The sequence below is a fragment of the Ursus americanus genome, chromosome 36 (assembly GCF_024610735.1).
Source record: "Ursus americanus isolate L20-20 chromosome 36, mUrsAme1.1.p, whole genome shotgun sequence".
Lineage (NCBI taxonomy): Eukaryota > Metazoa > Chordata > Mammalia > Carnivora > Ursidae > Ursus > Ursus americanus.
This window is the reverse complement of record NC_142162.1, coordinates 13800510-13817308: the sequence shown is the minus strand read 5'-3', so window position 1 is coordinate 13817308 and position 16799 is coordinate 13800510. Positions and strand designations below refer to the sequence as shown.

At 44.2% G+C, this 16799-nt stretch overlaps 1 protein-coding gene across 1 annotated transcript in view; it reads left to right on the top strand.

The window, feature by feature from the left end:
* The window catches only part of MYO1E (myosin IE), a gene marked incomplete at its 5' end in the record, with an annotated part of 187763 nt that overhangs the window by 93258 nt on the left and 77706 nt on the right, over window positions 1–16799 (top strand). The window contains one exon of the mRNA XM_087859163.1: window positions 15916–16003. Within this exon, the coding sequence (XP_087715289.1) occupies window positions 15916–16003 (88 nt within the window). The remainder of the gene's footprint in view (window positions 1–15915; window positions 16004–16799) is intronic.

Here is a 16799-nt window from a genome sequence, read left to right as displayed (position 1 = left end):
TCCCAGGTGTGACTTTGTCTACACGATGAAATGCACACTCTTTACAGGGGATGATGGCAGCACATAGAGGCAGTATTGTCAGCTTCCTCTGAGACCTACTCATGTTTTCCTAAGAGGTGGATATGGGGACAGGATGGGTTGGCTGACTATTCCGGGACTAGAAATCAGTGTAGCAAATGGAATTTAAAAAGAAAGAAAGAAGTCAGGCTGCTTTCTCAAGTGAAGGCCTCCATCCAAGCTTTGGTCCTGAGTTTTGCAAATGTTTATAGACTTGATTTGTCAAAAAAGCTGGACTTGAGCAGCCTCAGGGAGACTGACTCTGGCCAGCCACACTCACAAACGAGTGTGCATTAGACTTCAGTTCGTGATTTTATAAGGAGAATTCTGCCCTGGACAGCTCAGTGAATTATTCCCCCGGGACATAGTCCACGAGGGGAGCCACATTCCCACTTTAGGGTGGACTTCAGGGCAGAGGGATGGACATATTGGCTCATGCCATCAGATCACGGCCCCTACCTCCGTCTGCAGACAGTGAAGTAGGGTGTTGCTCTACTCCTCAGTGGTCTGTGTGCCCGGGGAAAACCCAGCATTTCTGCTGTTTATTTTCCTGTCCTGACTCCCAGGTAGGTCAGCCCCCTTTTAGTAACCTACACTCTCCTGCCAGCCCCTGCCAGCCGTCAGGTCAAGTCCTAGTCAGGAATAAACACCCAGGATTCACCTTAGGTGATCCCTGAGTCTTCCCCAACACAGGCCGGACGAGTGGCTGCTGGGGATGTTAATTTCATCCACTGTCCCTTGCATTCTCTAATTTAACTTGCCAGGGGTAACGATTTCCAATTCCTGAATTGCCTTATTAGTTCAGCGGCTATAAAGATATTTAGGCTCCACATCCAGAGATTCTGTTTCAGCTGATTTATGGTGGTGGGCCCAGAGCATCGATATCTTTTTTCAAGCTCCCCAATTTTTCTGGTTGGGAATCAAGTTTAAGGCAACTGGAATCCTAATTCCTTTTTTTTTTTTTTAAGATTTTATTTATTAATTTGACAGAGAGAGACAACCAGCGAGAGAGAGAGGGAACACAAGCAAGGGGAGTGGGAGAGGAAGAAGCAGGCTTCTAGCGGAGGAGCCTGATGTGGGGCTCGATCCCAGAACGCTGGGATCACGCCCTGAGCCGAAGGCAGACGCTTAACGACTGCACCACCCAGGCGCCCCTGGAATCCTAATTCCTAGTCACCTCTTGTGTTGAAGCACCAATGGCGCGGGCAAGGTGCACTCCCCTAAGTGCCAGCCCTTTGCGGGGCGCTCTCCGCACAGGTCGTCTCGTCCTCACAGCTGCTCTGCGGCTCGGCATTATTGTTTCTCAAGGTTTCATCCAGAAAAGGAGGCTTAAGAGAACTCTGAGATCCTCTAACTAGTAAGAGGCAGAGTCTCTATTTGAACTTAGCCCATCTGACTTTAAACCCCATGCACTTTCTCTACACCCTACAGTCAGTGACAGCTCTCTGTGTCTCAGATGTCCCACATTTCCCTGGAGGTAGTCAAGCTTCCATATGCTATGAGGTCAGGTTAGTTATCGAGGAGCCCCTATGGTGAAGGTCTCCCCCCGCAAACCACAGATGCTTATTTGAACCTAATCCTCTCTAAGTTGTTGGCCATGATGCCTTTTGCAACCCAGAAGGCCAATGGTTGTGTGTTGTCATCCGTGGAAGACAGACAGATGGACTCACTGAACGAACATGACCTTATGAATACGTGAATCTCAATTTCTTCCTGAGAAGTGGAGATGCACGTATATAGTAGATGGCCCTGCCTGGGTCATTTCTTTATCCTGATTTACTTGTTCGTGCTGGACACGTGTGAGGGAATTACGGGTGTGTATTGATCCGTGCATTTGGTGCATTCTGTTAAAGAGGGCTTCATCCATGGAGGAAGCCAGCAGGTCAGTTTTACAGATAACCCTGCTTTTCACCCCATACTATGTTCCTTGCAAGCCATGTAGCTTTACATGTGTGCACGTATCAAAGATACCCTCGTGTGCTATCAAAACTTATGCGTATTTGGGGCGCCTGGGTGGCACAGCGGTTAAGCGTCTGCCTTCGGCTCAGGGCGTGATCCCGGCGTTATGGGACCGAGCCCCACATCAGGCTCTTCTGCTATGAGCCTGCTTCTTCCTCTCCCACTCCCCCTGCTTGTGTTCCCTCTCTCGCTGGCTGTCTCTATCTCTGTCAAATAAATAAATAAAATCTTTAAAAAAAAAATTATGTGTATTTGGCACATAAAAATAAAATAACAGTGTACTATAAAGTTCACCTATAGGAAATAATAGAATTCTAATAATTATTAAATAGACAGTTAATAAGTATTCATTTTGTTTATCTTTTAGAACTTAGGAAATCTCTTCATGATTACATGGTTAATATCTGTTTAAGAAGCTATTTTGAGGGGCGACTGGGTGGCTCAGTCGTTAAGCGTCTGGGATCGAGCCCCACATCGGGCTCCTCCGCTGGGAGCCTGCTTCTTCCTCTCCCACTCCCCCTGCCTGTGTTCCCTCTCTCGCTGCCTGTCTCTCTCTCTGTCAAATAAATAAATAAAATCGGGTCAAATAAATAAATAAAATCCCAGGGTTCTGGGATCGAGCCCCACATCGGGCTCCTCCGCTGGGAGCCTGCTTCTTCCTCTCCCACAACCCCTGCCTGTGTTCCCTCTCTCGCTGCCTGTCTCTCTCTCTGTCAAATAAATAAATAAAATCTCTCTGAAAAAAAAAAAGCTATTTTGAAAAGTTTCAATGGATATGTTCTTTTGATAAATTTATAAGGAGGCATATTTAAATTATTTGAGTTCTTCTCAACTACAAGTTGGGGTCATTCATTATCAAACGGGCGTTAACACTATCATGTTGTGTGAAGACATGAGAAAGAATTCCTATTGTGAGAAATTCTTCTGTGCTTTAGTGGCACAGTTGGGTGGTGACAGAGACCATATCCGGGCCTTTATGGGAAAAGTTTACCAACTCCTGCCTGAAGCACAAGTTATCATTGTAATAATCCCAATTATGTGACGTACCAGCATCTCAAATTTCACAAATCCATAATGGTTCTTTTTATTTTACCCCCGTACTTACTCCTTCGCCAGCTCTCTCTTCCAAACATGGTTTCTAGATGAAAGCTCTTAAGCTGTTGTATTATTTGAACAGTTCTGCCAAAACATCTCAGTGGCTCTCCGTTGCTTGGGAGGGTCCAAAGTCCCTAGCTTGAGTAGAGACCAGAGTCCCTAGCTTGGGACACCTCCCACTCTATTTTCTGCTTCTCTAACCAAATTGCTCTATTTTATTCCCCTCCAATGGGTCAGGTTCACTTCTGCCTCCAAGTCCTTGCCTGGGTAGTTCTCCCCGCCAACCCCCCCAAACCGTTCTCATCAACCTCAAGCCAGTGCTCCCTCCATTTCCTGAATTTCAGTAGCACCTCGTATAGCCCTCATTTTCACCTACTCAGTATTAGGATTATTTAATTTGCATGTGCTTAGTTTAAGCGGTTTTTCGATCCTTGATGACTAGAAACTGGTGTTAGGCTTCTTGGTTTCTCTGGTACACAGTAAATGTTTATTTCATGATACTTTTGAAACTGAAACACTTGAAATAAGGTATAAATGCTATTTGCGTTTAGGTAAGGGGGAGACCACTTTGGACTAGAACGGTCAGCAAAGGTAACATGGAGATGTTGGGACTTGATTTGAGCCCTCCCCACCGGATGTGTAGGAGGAAGAAAACATGAATGGCTTGAGAGCCTCTGGAACCCACACCGTGTGATGGGGAGAAAGTGACGAGGGTATCAGTGTGGTTGTTAACAGTTTCTATTGACAAATTGTCCTTGTAAATTACTCGTGGGCCAGTTCTGCTTCTGTTTCTATATTACAGCCACGTAGCATTTGTGTAGCAGTGCCGGGTTGGTCGATTTGGGGAGGTAAGTGTGATTGGGTGACAGGTCCCTCCTTGAACGACAGGCCGTGTGATCTGGGTCAGGTAGACCTGCGGGCCTTGGTGGTGTCTTGCAGGTCTCTGAGCAGGGACGTGATGCACAAGAGGCTGGTGGACAAAAGTAAGTCTATGGGTAGAAAAGAGATGGGATCTTGAGAGCATACAGATAGCTGGTGAGGTTATGAGGCCCTGACCTGGGCTGGAAAGGCGAAGAGGAAACTGATGTGACATTCAGTAAGCCCGTGAAGCACTAAGAGTACAGGACGGGCACGGGCACTCTGGACAGTGCTGATAGATAAACACAACCACTCTAGCTCCATCAGGGCCATTGACGATGATGAGCTCCTGAAGACACAAGTAGACACCTGTGAGTCCAGTACACAGCAGCCCATGTCCGCTTTGCTCGTTCGTCTTCTGTGCTACAAAATCCAGAATTCGGATTTGTGTTATAGAATTACGTATGTGATGCCTTTGGCTCTCCCAGAGACATCATTGCCAATCTATTTAATAAAATTAGCACATGGGCGTGATCCCAGGGTCCTGGAATCGAGTCACGCGTCAGGCTCCCTGCTCAGCAGAGTCTGCTTCTCCCTCCCCTTGCTCGTGTATGCGCTGCCTTTCCCTTTCTCACTCTCTCTCTGTCTCTCTCTCTCCCTCTCAAATAAATAAATAAAATCTTTTTTTAAAAAATTAAAATAAAATAATCATGTGGTAAGAGGAGAAGGAGAACCAGCAAGTTTTTCGTGTATTCTTTACCGTCTCTATATTACCAGACAAGAGCTTGGCGGTATGGCTGGAGCTGTTTCGGGGGCCCTTGCCAGGTGACTTCTGTGGGGACATACGGGGCCGTAGAGAACATAGATGTGGCGGTTTTACTGCTGCCATCAAAAGTGAATTCCTATCACCTTCAGCCCACTTCAGCTCTTGCCATCGTGGCTTGTTTTAAAACTGTGTTGTCAATTTGAAAGCATCACGTCGGGTGCTGTTCCTAATTTTAATTTTTAATTTAAATTAAATTAAATTTAAATTTAAATTTAATTTTTAATTTAATTTTTAAAATATTCTGCTGCAGGTGTCTTCCAAAGACTAGGGCCTTCTGTCCAACACCAATGTGTCCAACACCAATGTGTAGAGTCTTGTCAGGTTGCATCCTGAATCCGTGCCAAATAAATATTGTTTTAGGAATAAAGAAAGACATGAGAGATTTTGAAGATACATCGCTAGCATTTGGTGACTGATTGAATATGAGAATTTTCATAGAGGAGAAGGAGATAGCTGTCACTATTGGGCCTAAGATTTCTGAATTATCTGCTTCAAAAAACATTTGGATTTGGAATCCCTAAGATTTGGAGTAGTAAAGGTTGAAGATGAAAGGATTAAAAAAATCAGAGCCCCTCTAACATTTGGCTTGCGTCCCGTCTCTGCTCTCTGCGTCTGCACCATCAAGTGTCTCATGGAGATTCTCAAGCTACCTTCCTGTCTTTGATGTATTTCAGGAACCTTTGATTATTAGCATTGGAACGCTTCTGTTTCTGTTGGTCCACCCAACTTCTTGTTTATCCCAGCAGCATTGGCCTTTGAGGCTCCCTGTCCCTCTGGTCTGGCTTTGGGAGGCCCTGGCAGCTCACACCCCGGACTGGGGTCTGCATGAGAACTGCCTTCTGGCTATGGACTTGAAGAGCACGACCTCAAATCTACCCTTTCCCCCAAGCTCGCTGCTACTCTTACCTTCCAGCCGGTGGGACTGTAGAAATTCCTTTATCACCAAAGAATGTTATTCAGGAAGGCTGACTCACTAGCTAATTAATATATTATCCCGAATCATAATAGTAGCCCCTTTCTGAGTCCTTGCTTTGAGTCTCAACATCTTTCACTTATATCATTTACAACTTGGCAGACGAAGTGTTACTGCCCCCCTTTTTTTGCACCTCAAGAAATTGAGTCTCAGAGGTAAAGGAACCATGTTAAACATCTCACATTTGCAATGTGGCAAAGCTGCGCTCTGAGCCAGGGCTGCTGGCTCCATTGTTACACTCCTTCCACTTCTCCCTGATGCACTGAGCCAGCAGGTGTCAGGTTATCTGGGTGATAATCCGCTAGCCCCCACGGTCACGTGGTGTAGTGGAAAGGAAGACCTCGGGGGCTGAGTCACGGGGTGGACTCAGTTCTGTTCTGTATAAAGTGTGTGACCTCTGCAAGCTTCAGGCGGTTTGGCTACAAAATGAGGATTAATGCCTTAAAGGAATGTAGGGAAAGCCGAATAAAGAAATACACATAAATATGGGTTTTCTTAAAAGATTTTATTTTTATTTATTCGAGAGAGAGAGTGAGAGAGAGAGCGCGCATGAGTGGGGGGGAGGGGCCGAGGGGGAGGAGAGGCAGACTCCCCGCTGAGCAGAGAGCCTGACCTAGGGCTCGATCCCAGGACCCTGGGATCGTGACCCGAGCCCAAGACAGACACTTCACCGAGTGAGCCACGCAGGCGCCCCAAAGATGTTTTCAAACTGTTAAGAGCGCTGCAGAGTATCTGCTAATAACACTGAAAAGAATTTCAAAGCTAGTACGCAGTTGAGCTGGGGCTTGAACTTGGTCCTCAGACTAAACATTCAGCTCTTCCTCCTGCGTCGGTCGGTTTGGGCCAAGAAGAGCGCTGCCACGAGGCCGTTTTCTTGGCCGACTGGAGGTGAACATTTTGTCTGCTTGACAATACTGATTGGGAAGAAATAAGAGCTGTCTCGTTCACACTTTCCTCATTATGTTAAAGAATGAATTCTTCCCATTTACTCGGCAGCTTTGGCAGGTCTGCGTGATTATTTTACACACTCAGCTATTGCGCGTACCTGAGGGTTTCTTCCGCAGTGTCGGGACAGGGTCTGACAGATCAGCCCTTTCTCTGCAGCCCTGGAGTGCCCCAGGTGGGTAACAGAGATGCTTCCCGTCGGACTTGCTTCTTTCCCAGGAGCAGTAAGGCTGCCAGGGAGGGAGCGTGTGAATTCAGTCTTTGGAAAAGGCTGTCCCCAACCTTCTCTGATGTGTTTCTCCTCCTGGATCACATGTTGTCATGTGATCACAGGGATGCGGGCTATTATTTGTTACTTCCCACTGCATGTGAGATAATAGATGTTTTTGGCAGAAGCCTTAATTAAAGAGGTGTCTATCAGTAAAGACTCAGGGGTAGCGAAAAGTTTGATTATGCTATGAACCGTGCTATTCATGGAGTGACTTTGCGAAGCACCGTGGATTGTAATGGACCAGCTAACCCATATATGCCCTGATGCGAAGCATTAGAGACAGGCTCCTTTCCTAGCAATGCCGCTCACTAGTTGTGTGTCCCAGAGCGAGTGTTTCTCATCAAAGAACGGGGTCAGAGCACCTTCCCCACAGGGCTCACTCAGGTCAAATGATTGATGGGTGCGGAGCCTGTACAACCGTCCCTGGTATGCCTCAGCTGCTCGCTCCCTGGGCAGTGCTACAGTGATGACATCCACTAGTTTGCTCCTTTCAGATCTCCTTTGGAATTGATGTTATTTCTCATCTTCTAGACTATTCCTCAGACACACACATGTTCATCTTTGAACTCTAGAATTGGGAAACAAATTTTTTTGAACTATCTCTGTTTCTTATCCTTGGGTTAGACCTTTTGGACTAAGAGTCAAGTTCAGTACTGATACATCCCTATATCCAAAAGTAGGGTTTGAGAGAATCGGTGCCAGCCAGAAGATTTCAGAACTTCATTGTCTTCTCAGTCTCCCTGCCATGTTGACACAGTCAGCCTCCCGTGATGCTGTATTCGTCCTCCTTTCGCTCTTGCCTCTCCAGCCTTTCCAGCTTGTTCTTTCTCCTCGGTGCTCCCAAAATGTCAGTGGTCTCCATTTCATTTGACACGCTTTGAGCTGCCAGCAACAGAAAATCTAACTCAAAGTGGTTGAGAAATTAAGGCAACTTGTTGTCCCACATAACAGAACATGCAGAAAGGTTGTGCAGACCTCAGGGCTGGTGCTCGGTGGTCCGTTGATGTCATCAAGGACCCAGGTTCTTTCCAGCTCTCTGCTTCACAGTCCAGACATCCTAAGATTTGTCCTGGTTCCCCTTGGTGGCTGCGGGTGGCTGCCAGGGGCAATCAGAGTAACGTACTTCCTTATATCCTAGAGGGGAGAGGAGCCTCTTGCATGAGTCCTTCCCTTCCGTCTAATGGGGCAGCTTTGTTCATATGGACTCTTGAGTTGCTGGGGGTGGTGGGTCAGGTGGCGATGGGCTCAGCCAAGTGTGGGACCAGCATCTCTATGCCTGGTGTCCCAGGCAAGATACCTGAACCAAGTCAGGAAATTGTCAGGCGAGGGGAAGTGGGGAAAAGAGCTTGAGTGGGAACCAGTAGTGGCCACTACAGTCCCCAGGGTCCCAGTACGGCCTGTGCTCAAGCATGCTTCTCCTTGGTAGTCCCACTTACTCTCACTGTCATCCTGGAATTTTCATCCAGAACCTCTTTCTGTGCTGCAGACTCACATTTTCAACTCTCTGCTGCCCATCCCTTTTAGCCACTGATAAGACAACTTAAAAGGGGAGAATATGTATATATTCACATGTACACAGGTGAACAGATAATTCCTTCCATCTGCTTCTTCCTCCCCATCCTCAGATTTGCAACATTTCCTATATACTCTCCTTTAAACAATTTATATTCGAATAATTCCAGTTGTACAGGAAAGTGGGCAGAGTCGTTCAAGCAACTCTGTATCTTCTTCACCTGGTTTCCCCAACTGGTAACATTTGACCACATTCATGCTCTCTCCCACCTCTTCCTCCAACCATACGCACCCACACTGAACAATTATCGATCTTACCAGCGATATTAATATCTTTTTGAACGTTTTAACATCGGGCTGCAGTTGTGATAACTCATCACCCCTAAAGTCTCCAGTGTGTATTTCCTAAAAACAAGATGCTTTCTACATAACCAGTTACAATACTCCAAATCGGGACGCTGATAAGGGTACAGTGCCACCTGACCCCCAGACCCCATTTACGTTTTACCAGTTCTCCCCCAAATATCTCTTTCCGTTCTGCTGCAGGATTCTTTCCAGGAATACGTGTCTCTTCAGACTCTGTCATTTTGGAACGGTTCCTCAGATTGCAGGGGACACATTGCAGGGTTTACCCAATATGTGTATTTCCTGCTCTTTCCAGTTTGGAAGAGTGCAGGCATTAAATTCAGTAGGCCGACCTCAGCGTGGCTGTGTCTCGTGATTCCTTCCGACCAGACTCAGGTCAGTCCTGCTGAGCAGGACTTCCTCAGAAACAATGCTGTGCTCTCGAGCAACTGGTCGGGCCTGTGCATCTCTGCTCTGTTCCTTCTGATTAAGCTCACCATGTTTTCTTTTAGGACATGTTAGTGTTTTGTGGGCCTGTTTTGAGATGATGGCAGCATCCTGCTTCTCATGGAACCTCCACCAATCATAGCATCCAGTGATGACTCCGGCCCAGACCAGTCACCTAAATGACAGTCTCCAAATGGTGGTGCTCCATTTTCATCATTTCTTCTTGGTTCATCAGTCGGCACTCTAGGATAAGGAAGAGTTTTCCCTTCTCCCTTGTTAACTGATTTATCTTGTTTTATGGCAGTACGTACGGACCATAGTCCGTGGATCGTAATCCAGCACTATTATGATCTTGATCAGCGGGAGCCCTTTCAAACTGGTTCTTGCGTGCTTGACCCTGTCCCCATCAGACACTGTACTTTTGTACTTTTTGACACAGCTATGTGTTCTAGGCTCGGCTTGCATTTTCCCTGGCCCAGCCCTGGAATGGGCCATTTCTTCAAGAAGCCGTGGTCCCTTCTATTTGTTATTATATATATATATATATATATATATATATATATATATATATATATATATATATATACACTATACACCACACACACACACACACACACAATTACAAAGTGTGTGTGTGTGTGTACTGATTCCTTTCATTCCAACAGTTGAAATGAATGCCTTTAATACCAATCCAATCCCTCAGGGTTCTTTCTTCTTTTCAAATTTGTTATACTTTCTCTGACGAGAGTCTTGTTTCACATTATTTTCAATGTATTTCTCTATTGGTCAATCTGATTCATGTGCTCAATCTAATCAGTCCCCCAATCCCCAGCCATCTCTTCCATTCATTACCTCCGTGCTCCCCTCAGCCCCCCTCAGTGGCTCTGAGACCCAGCCCACCGTGCCCACTGGCCCCCACCTCTGGGTGGCCCCTCGGATGCCCTTCACAGCTCTGCGTCCTTGTCTCTGGGCTCCTACAACCACATGAGATAACCCCCAACCCTGTCCCGGGGATTAGAGAAACTCTTATCTTAGTATCTACCGGCTCCTGAGGCCCCAAACCAGGATGCCATTCTTCATTCCTTCTTATCCATCTTCTGTCAAAACCCATCCCTTGTGCAGTTCTACCAATTTTATTTCCTAATAGGGCCGGACTTTACCATCTTCCATCTTTTGCCACCAGCACTGCCCTCATGGAGGCCTTCATCCCCCCTCCCCTGGATCCTGCCCACCCTTCTAACCTGGCCATGTCCTTCCAGCGTGGCCTCCACGCTCCACACCTGCTTCCCGTTGATGACCGCAGCGCTTCCCAGCTTCGCAGGGCGTGCGTGATATTAACGTACGAACAGAGCACAGTCCCATGGTTCGTTTTATTTCAATGTTCCTGCTTCTGTCAGAGAGTGAGTCTGTTTTGTGCTGGTATGTTTTAAAACCTCTTGCTGATCTCTTTGTTAAAGAGAGCGGGCTTCAGGCTCAAGGCTTTTGGCAAGGCCAGCTAGAATTCAGCCACTTCCAAAATGGTTCATGTGAGCTATTGAGGACATTAAAATAATTTCTGTAAAATACATGTACATTTAAAGAGTAATGATCCAAAAAGATCACGCACCACTTCACTTTTAAGTTAAAAGAACATCCCCTGAGGGGCGCCTGGCTGACTCAGTTGGTGGTGTGACTCTTGATCTCGGGGTTGTGAGTTCGAGCCCCACGTTGGGTACAGACATTACTTAAAAATAAAATCTCTAAAGAAAGAAGAAGAATATCCTCTGAGCTGACCCTCTTTTTATGCAGTCCATCCTGGCTCCTTTCCCATCCCTATTCACAGGGAAATAACCATTGTCCTGAATTCTAAATATCTCCTTCCCTTTTCTTTATGGTGTTACTACTTACATTTGCTTCTCTAACCAGCCTCTTGACTGTCTTTGCACTGTTGAACTTGATGTAAATGGAATCCTCCTCTATGCGGTCCATGTGTTCTTCGGCAGCTTTTTTTTCACACAGCATTCAAGTTCCTGAAATTTACTGGGAGAGAGTAGCTGTAATTTCTTTTTTTTCCCTTCCAAGAATTCCACTTTTGAATATGTCACAGTTTATTTATCTATTCTGTGTTGGTAGAAGTTTGAATTATTTTCACAAATAACTTTTATTTTTGTGGTATTTATTTTTAAAGTTGCCAATTCGGGGCAAGCCCTGGTGGTTTTCTATTTACGGTAGTCCTATATATGTTCCTTTTAAAAATAAATGTAAGTAAATTGAGTCAATTTAGAGAAACATACTCAATAATAGATCAGTTGGTCTTTAGAAGAGAGGTAAAGGCAAAATTCGTGAATGGGATGCAGAAAGGACTGGAGTCTGGTCTGTATAAAATCAAACACACTGGCTGCTGCTGACCAGATCTCTTGGTCCTTCCTCAAAACCGATACCCAAGGCACCGTCCTGGAGCTTTCATCCCCTCCCAGCTTCTCTCCTATCCCTCCAGCTCCCATTCAAGTCCTTTTCCCCTGTGGTGGTTCCTTTCAGTTGCACCCAGTGGGGTTTTTGTCTGCGACTGCACATGGGCTCCACCCCACCTGGCTAACGTTACTTGTCTTGTTGAGACTTAAAACAGTTGTGACTTTCTTTAAGAATCTTTTCTTAACACGCACTCCAATTAGGGATACATGCCCCCCAGGAGTCCCTAAAACCATACCCCCATCTACACGGTTTTCTTACAGCCTGTGTGCACTCCCCTTCCCCAGCAGACAGTGAGCTCCTTCGGGGCAGGAGCCATCTCTCCTTCCAGCCCCCAGCCCAGAGCTTGGAACGTGAAGGGGCTTAGACAATACATGTAAGGTAAACAAACACATATACAGTTTTTGTTTTAAGTGTTTATCCTTTGTAAAGTGCAAACAAATCTAAAGTTGGAAAAGCAACATTTCAGTGACACGACCTTGATCAGTTATAAAGGAACGGTAGTTACTGTGGTAAGAACTATTAGGGAGGGGCACCTGGGTAGCTCAGTCAGTTGGGTGGGCGTCCGACTCTTGGTTTCAGCTCACATCATGATCTCAGGGTCCTGGGATCAAGCCCTGCATAGGGCTCCACACTCAGCACAGAGCCTGCTTGAGTTTCTCTCCCTCTGCCCCTCCCTTAGCTCTCACTCTCTCTCTTTCAAATAAATAAATAAGTCTTTAAAAAAAAAAAAAAAGAACCATTACAGATTATTTTGAGACTAGGAAGGGGGAGATGGGAGTAGATTGGTGAATCTTTGAGCAGTAGAAAAGATCGAATCTCCTTATTCTATGGGAAATCTGCCTGAAAAATAAGACAGAAATGTTTTTATATTTGCTAGAGTAAGTTGAAATGAATTGAAAACACTATTGATTTTTAAGCGAGAAATAACTTTCAGACTTGTAAAAGCAATTATGGTCCTTGAATCCAATTATTAATATGCCATTGTAAATAGCTTTTCCCCCCAGAACATTCTTTCCATTTCTTTGAAATTTTAGCATATGTTTCCATTTCTATAGCTAGTGCACACAGAACTTTATTTCTTAGTTGAATTGATATTTCCTATGAAGTCTGTCTTGACTTTGTTTTCAATTTGTGTGGTTGGGTCCCAGCCAGTTATATAAGAACTACGGAGTTAGTTAAAAAATCTTATTTCTAGGTCCTGTCCTTGGAGACTAGCATTGGAGGCAGGTCAGAAGAGGAGCCCAAACATGAGCATTTTAAAAGTACTGTGAGGATTCTGGTAGGCTGCTGGATTTGGGGACCAACGGGGCATTTTTCTAATTTAAAGCACATACACTTCTGGAGTATTTTTTTTGTCCGCATTAGAAGTCAAGTGAAGGCAGTGGAATTAAGAAAGACTGCCTATAACCATAAGCAAATCAAATTCCCTAACTGCTGTGAGATGCAAAGTAAATAATTTTGGGCATGCTGTATAATGTCTGAAACCTTCACATTCTTTTAACTTGCGTTTTAGTCCAGAGGAAGAAATGATATTTTCCCATCCCAGAAGGGCCAGTATAGTTATGGTTGTATATACTCTAAGCTTCAAGTAATTATGTAACATTCCATTATTGTACCATATTCTGAGCAAATTACCAACCTCTGATCAATAGAACTTTTTTTTAAGCGTTTGTAAATGGAAACCAAGAAATGAAATTTCCAGTCAATGTTCAGCCAGAACTAATTATTTTAAAGCTTCTGAAGAATATCACAATTACTAGAATGTCGATGTTCTATTTTGGACCTGGCATACTTATTTTAATACATGGAATGAATTATGCTCCATTATTCTTCTGTCCTTTTGCTTCTAACAAAAGAGATAAAATAGTTCATGTCTGATCACACTATTAACCAAAGACACAGTGAGGGAATCACTATACTTTTATTTCCTAATTCTAATAGGATTTGTTGCTTTTTCCTTTCTCTTTCTTACAAACACACACACACACACACACACACACACACACACACACACACAGCTTGCTCCGAGGAATTCTGAACATGAAAATATGTTTATTCATCCCGATAAAGGAAGTTGAAGAATAAGTTAAAGAAATTGATCAGTGTTAATCATCACTGTCATGTGTGGTTCCACTTTTTCCAGAAATGCTGTCTTTAAAAATCTGAAATATATGGGTAATTACCTCTCGAAAATTTAAGCGTAAAAAGAAATCACATCCAAAGAAAAAAGAATCATCTATGTATCGGCCCCTCAATAAGTCAGAAATAGTTCTTTTTTAAAAAAAATTTATTTATTTACTTGAGAGAGAGCGCGGGAGCACAGGTGGAGGGGCAGAGGGAGAGAATCCCAAACAGACTCCTCTATGAGCGCAGAGCCCAATGTGGGGCGCAGTCTCACGACCCGAAGATCATGACCTGAGCCAAAAGCAAGAATCAGACGCTCAACCAACTGAGCCACCCAGGCACCCCAAGTCAGAACTATTTCTTTTTCTTTGTTCCATTTCTATTCATGTCCATACATTATTTTTACGTAGTTGTGTTCACAGTATAGATACATTGTCTTCGGCTTATGTTGCCATTAACCTTAGCTGTAGTCCTGTGTATGTTGCCACACAGTTTTCTACTAGTTGTTTTAAATGTCTGTGTGATATTAGATTGGGTGGTTGTAGCTTTGCACTTTTGGACTTTACAATATTCTTGAATGTTCACATTATTTACAACGTTATAAAATGGACTGTGCTTCCAGTGAGCAAGAGCGCGTGTTTTGACCCTGGATCTTGCATATAAATCATTTGATTACATGGACCATTTAAGCAGATCATTTCCTCATGGGGCTGAAATATTTGCTCTACCTACTTGTGCCTGCGAGTAAGCATGTCCTCTATAAACAATGTGCCATTTCGTGCCAGGTTTGCTGGTTTTCTTCTTGCCACCACATCTTAATGGAATTTCAGTTTGGGTTCCCTGGTCACCTGGAAGCTGGGAGCTCTGTGTGCTGGGATGGTGAATGAGTCGCATTGGTGGATTCAGAGCCCCTCAGAGTATTGTTCCCTTATTCTTCCCTCTAATCTCTCTAATTAAACGTGTATTACGTCAAGGAAACTCAACCAAGTTCTGAGTTCTGCTCTGATGGCTACCTTAATCCTTTTTGTGTTTGTTTTGTTTCGAAATAGCAAATTATTTCCAAATTTATTTCGGTTTCCTTTTGAAGGTAAGGGGTCACCTGGCTTGAATGTACCCTGAGAAGACGTTTCCTCTTTTCTTGAGTGACCGAGCCGTTGATAACACAAAGGCAACCAGTAGTGAGATGAGAAGTCTGACTTCGGCGTGTTGAGTCGAGGTCATCATTAGTTCGAGGGGATTTTGAAGGAAGAATGGGTATTTTGAAGAGCAGACTATACACTAATAACAAAAGGGTTTCCCCGTGCAGTGAGGCCCCCAAAACGGAAGGTAGTCTTTGTTATGCAGGATGTGATTAATATTGCCTCATCGTTTAATTTTAGAACTTCTAAAATAAAGTCGCTTGCGTCAGGTCAGGGCACACGGTTTGAAACCTGAGAGTGCCTACAGTTCCCTTTTTTTTTTTTAATTACAGAAGTAATTCGTGCATTACTAAAAGTTTGGGAAATAATGATCTGAAAGGAGTCTTCCATGGTATCTTTCCCTTTACCAGAACTTCTGCTAATATTTTGTGGTAGTTCTAGTCTTTTTCTTTTTTTTTTAATGTTTTTTTTCCCCTTACATTTTGTAACGTGTTTTCATATATAATTTTATCTGATTTATTCCACTCAACATTATTTCCTATGCTTTTTTCTCTAAGTTTACAATCTTCCTGTCAGTGGTAATTTCTGTATAATATTCCATCCTTCTGATATCCCGTCACGTTCCTAAGCGTGTTCTCCGTTCTTGGGCGTGTCGAATCCTTCATTGTCTGTTCTGGACACGATCGTTATCAAGACCTTGGTCCACAGAGCACGTTGACATTGCTCTTACACGTCAGCGAGGTGACCCCATCCTGGCACGGGTTTGCCTTTCTCAGCCAGTGCTGTGCATTTATGACTGAATAGCTTTCTGCTTGCTTGCTTTGTTTGTTTGTTTGTTAGTTTGTTTTGTCACGGGGAGGGACCTGGTCGTGACCCACTTCATGGGTGGGTGTTTTTGTCTGTCTTTCCTCAGTGGTGAAAGTGGTGCTGGAAAGACAGTGGCTGCCAAATATATCATGAGCTACATCTCCAGAGTGTCTGGAGGCGGGCCCAAGGTCCAGGTGAGTTCGGGAGCGGGCCCCTTGTGAGGTCCTGTATTATGCAAAATTGAAGTCCCCCTTTGCTGTTCAAAAACATTTTCCCCCACAGAAAAGACACAGGTTCTCTAACCAAGCGGCTTGAAATCTGCAAAGAAACAGCAGGAGAGGGAGATACCTCATATAGAATGAGCTCTTACAAATCAATAAAAAGCTCAAAAATCCGAAAAGGAAATAAATAAAGGGTGTGAAGGACAGACAACTCATCAAGCATGAAAACATGCTCTCCCTCGTGATAAGAAGGGTAGTGCAAATTAAGACCTCGCCGAAAAGCTGTTTCTTAACTGTCGGAATGGCAACAATGTTCAAGTGTTTTAAACACTTTGTTGGTAAAAATGTAGGAACGTAGTTCCTCTTACACATTACTGGTAGGAGCATGAACTAGTATGCTTTGATGGAGGGCATTTCAGCAAAATGTATCAACTCTGTGTGTATGCGCCCCTTGATTCATCAGTTCTGCTTAAGAGAATATATCCTTTAGATGTACTGAAATGTATGCGAAATGATACAAGTTATTTGACATGGCATTTTTTAGTAATAGAAAAGCCTGGAAACAACTTGAAGGTTCATCATTCGGAGACTGGTGAAATAATTTATGGTTCATAATAGAATAGAATATTAGCCATAAAAATTAAACTTCTGTGTGCTGGTAGGGAATGATCTCCAAGATAATGACGAATTGCAAACAGCAAGGTTTAAAAACATTGTGTATAATGTGTTGCCATTTGAGGAGAATAAGAGAACATATATCCATATTTGT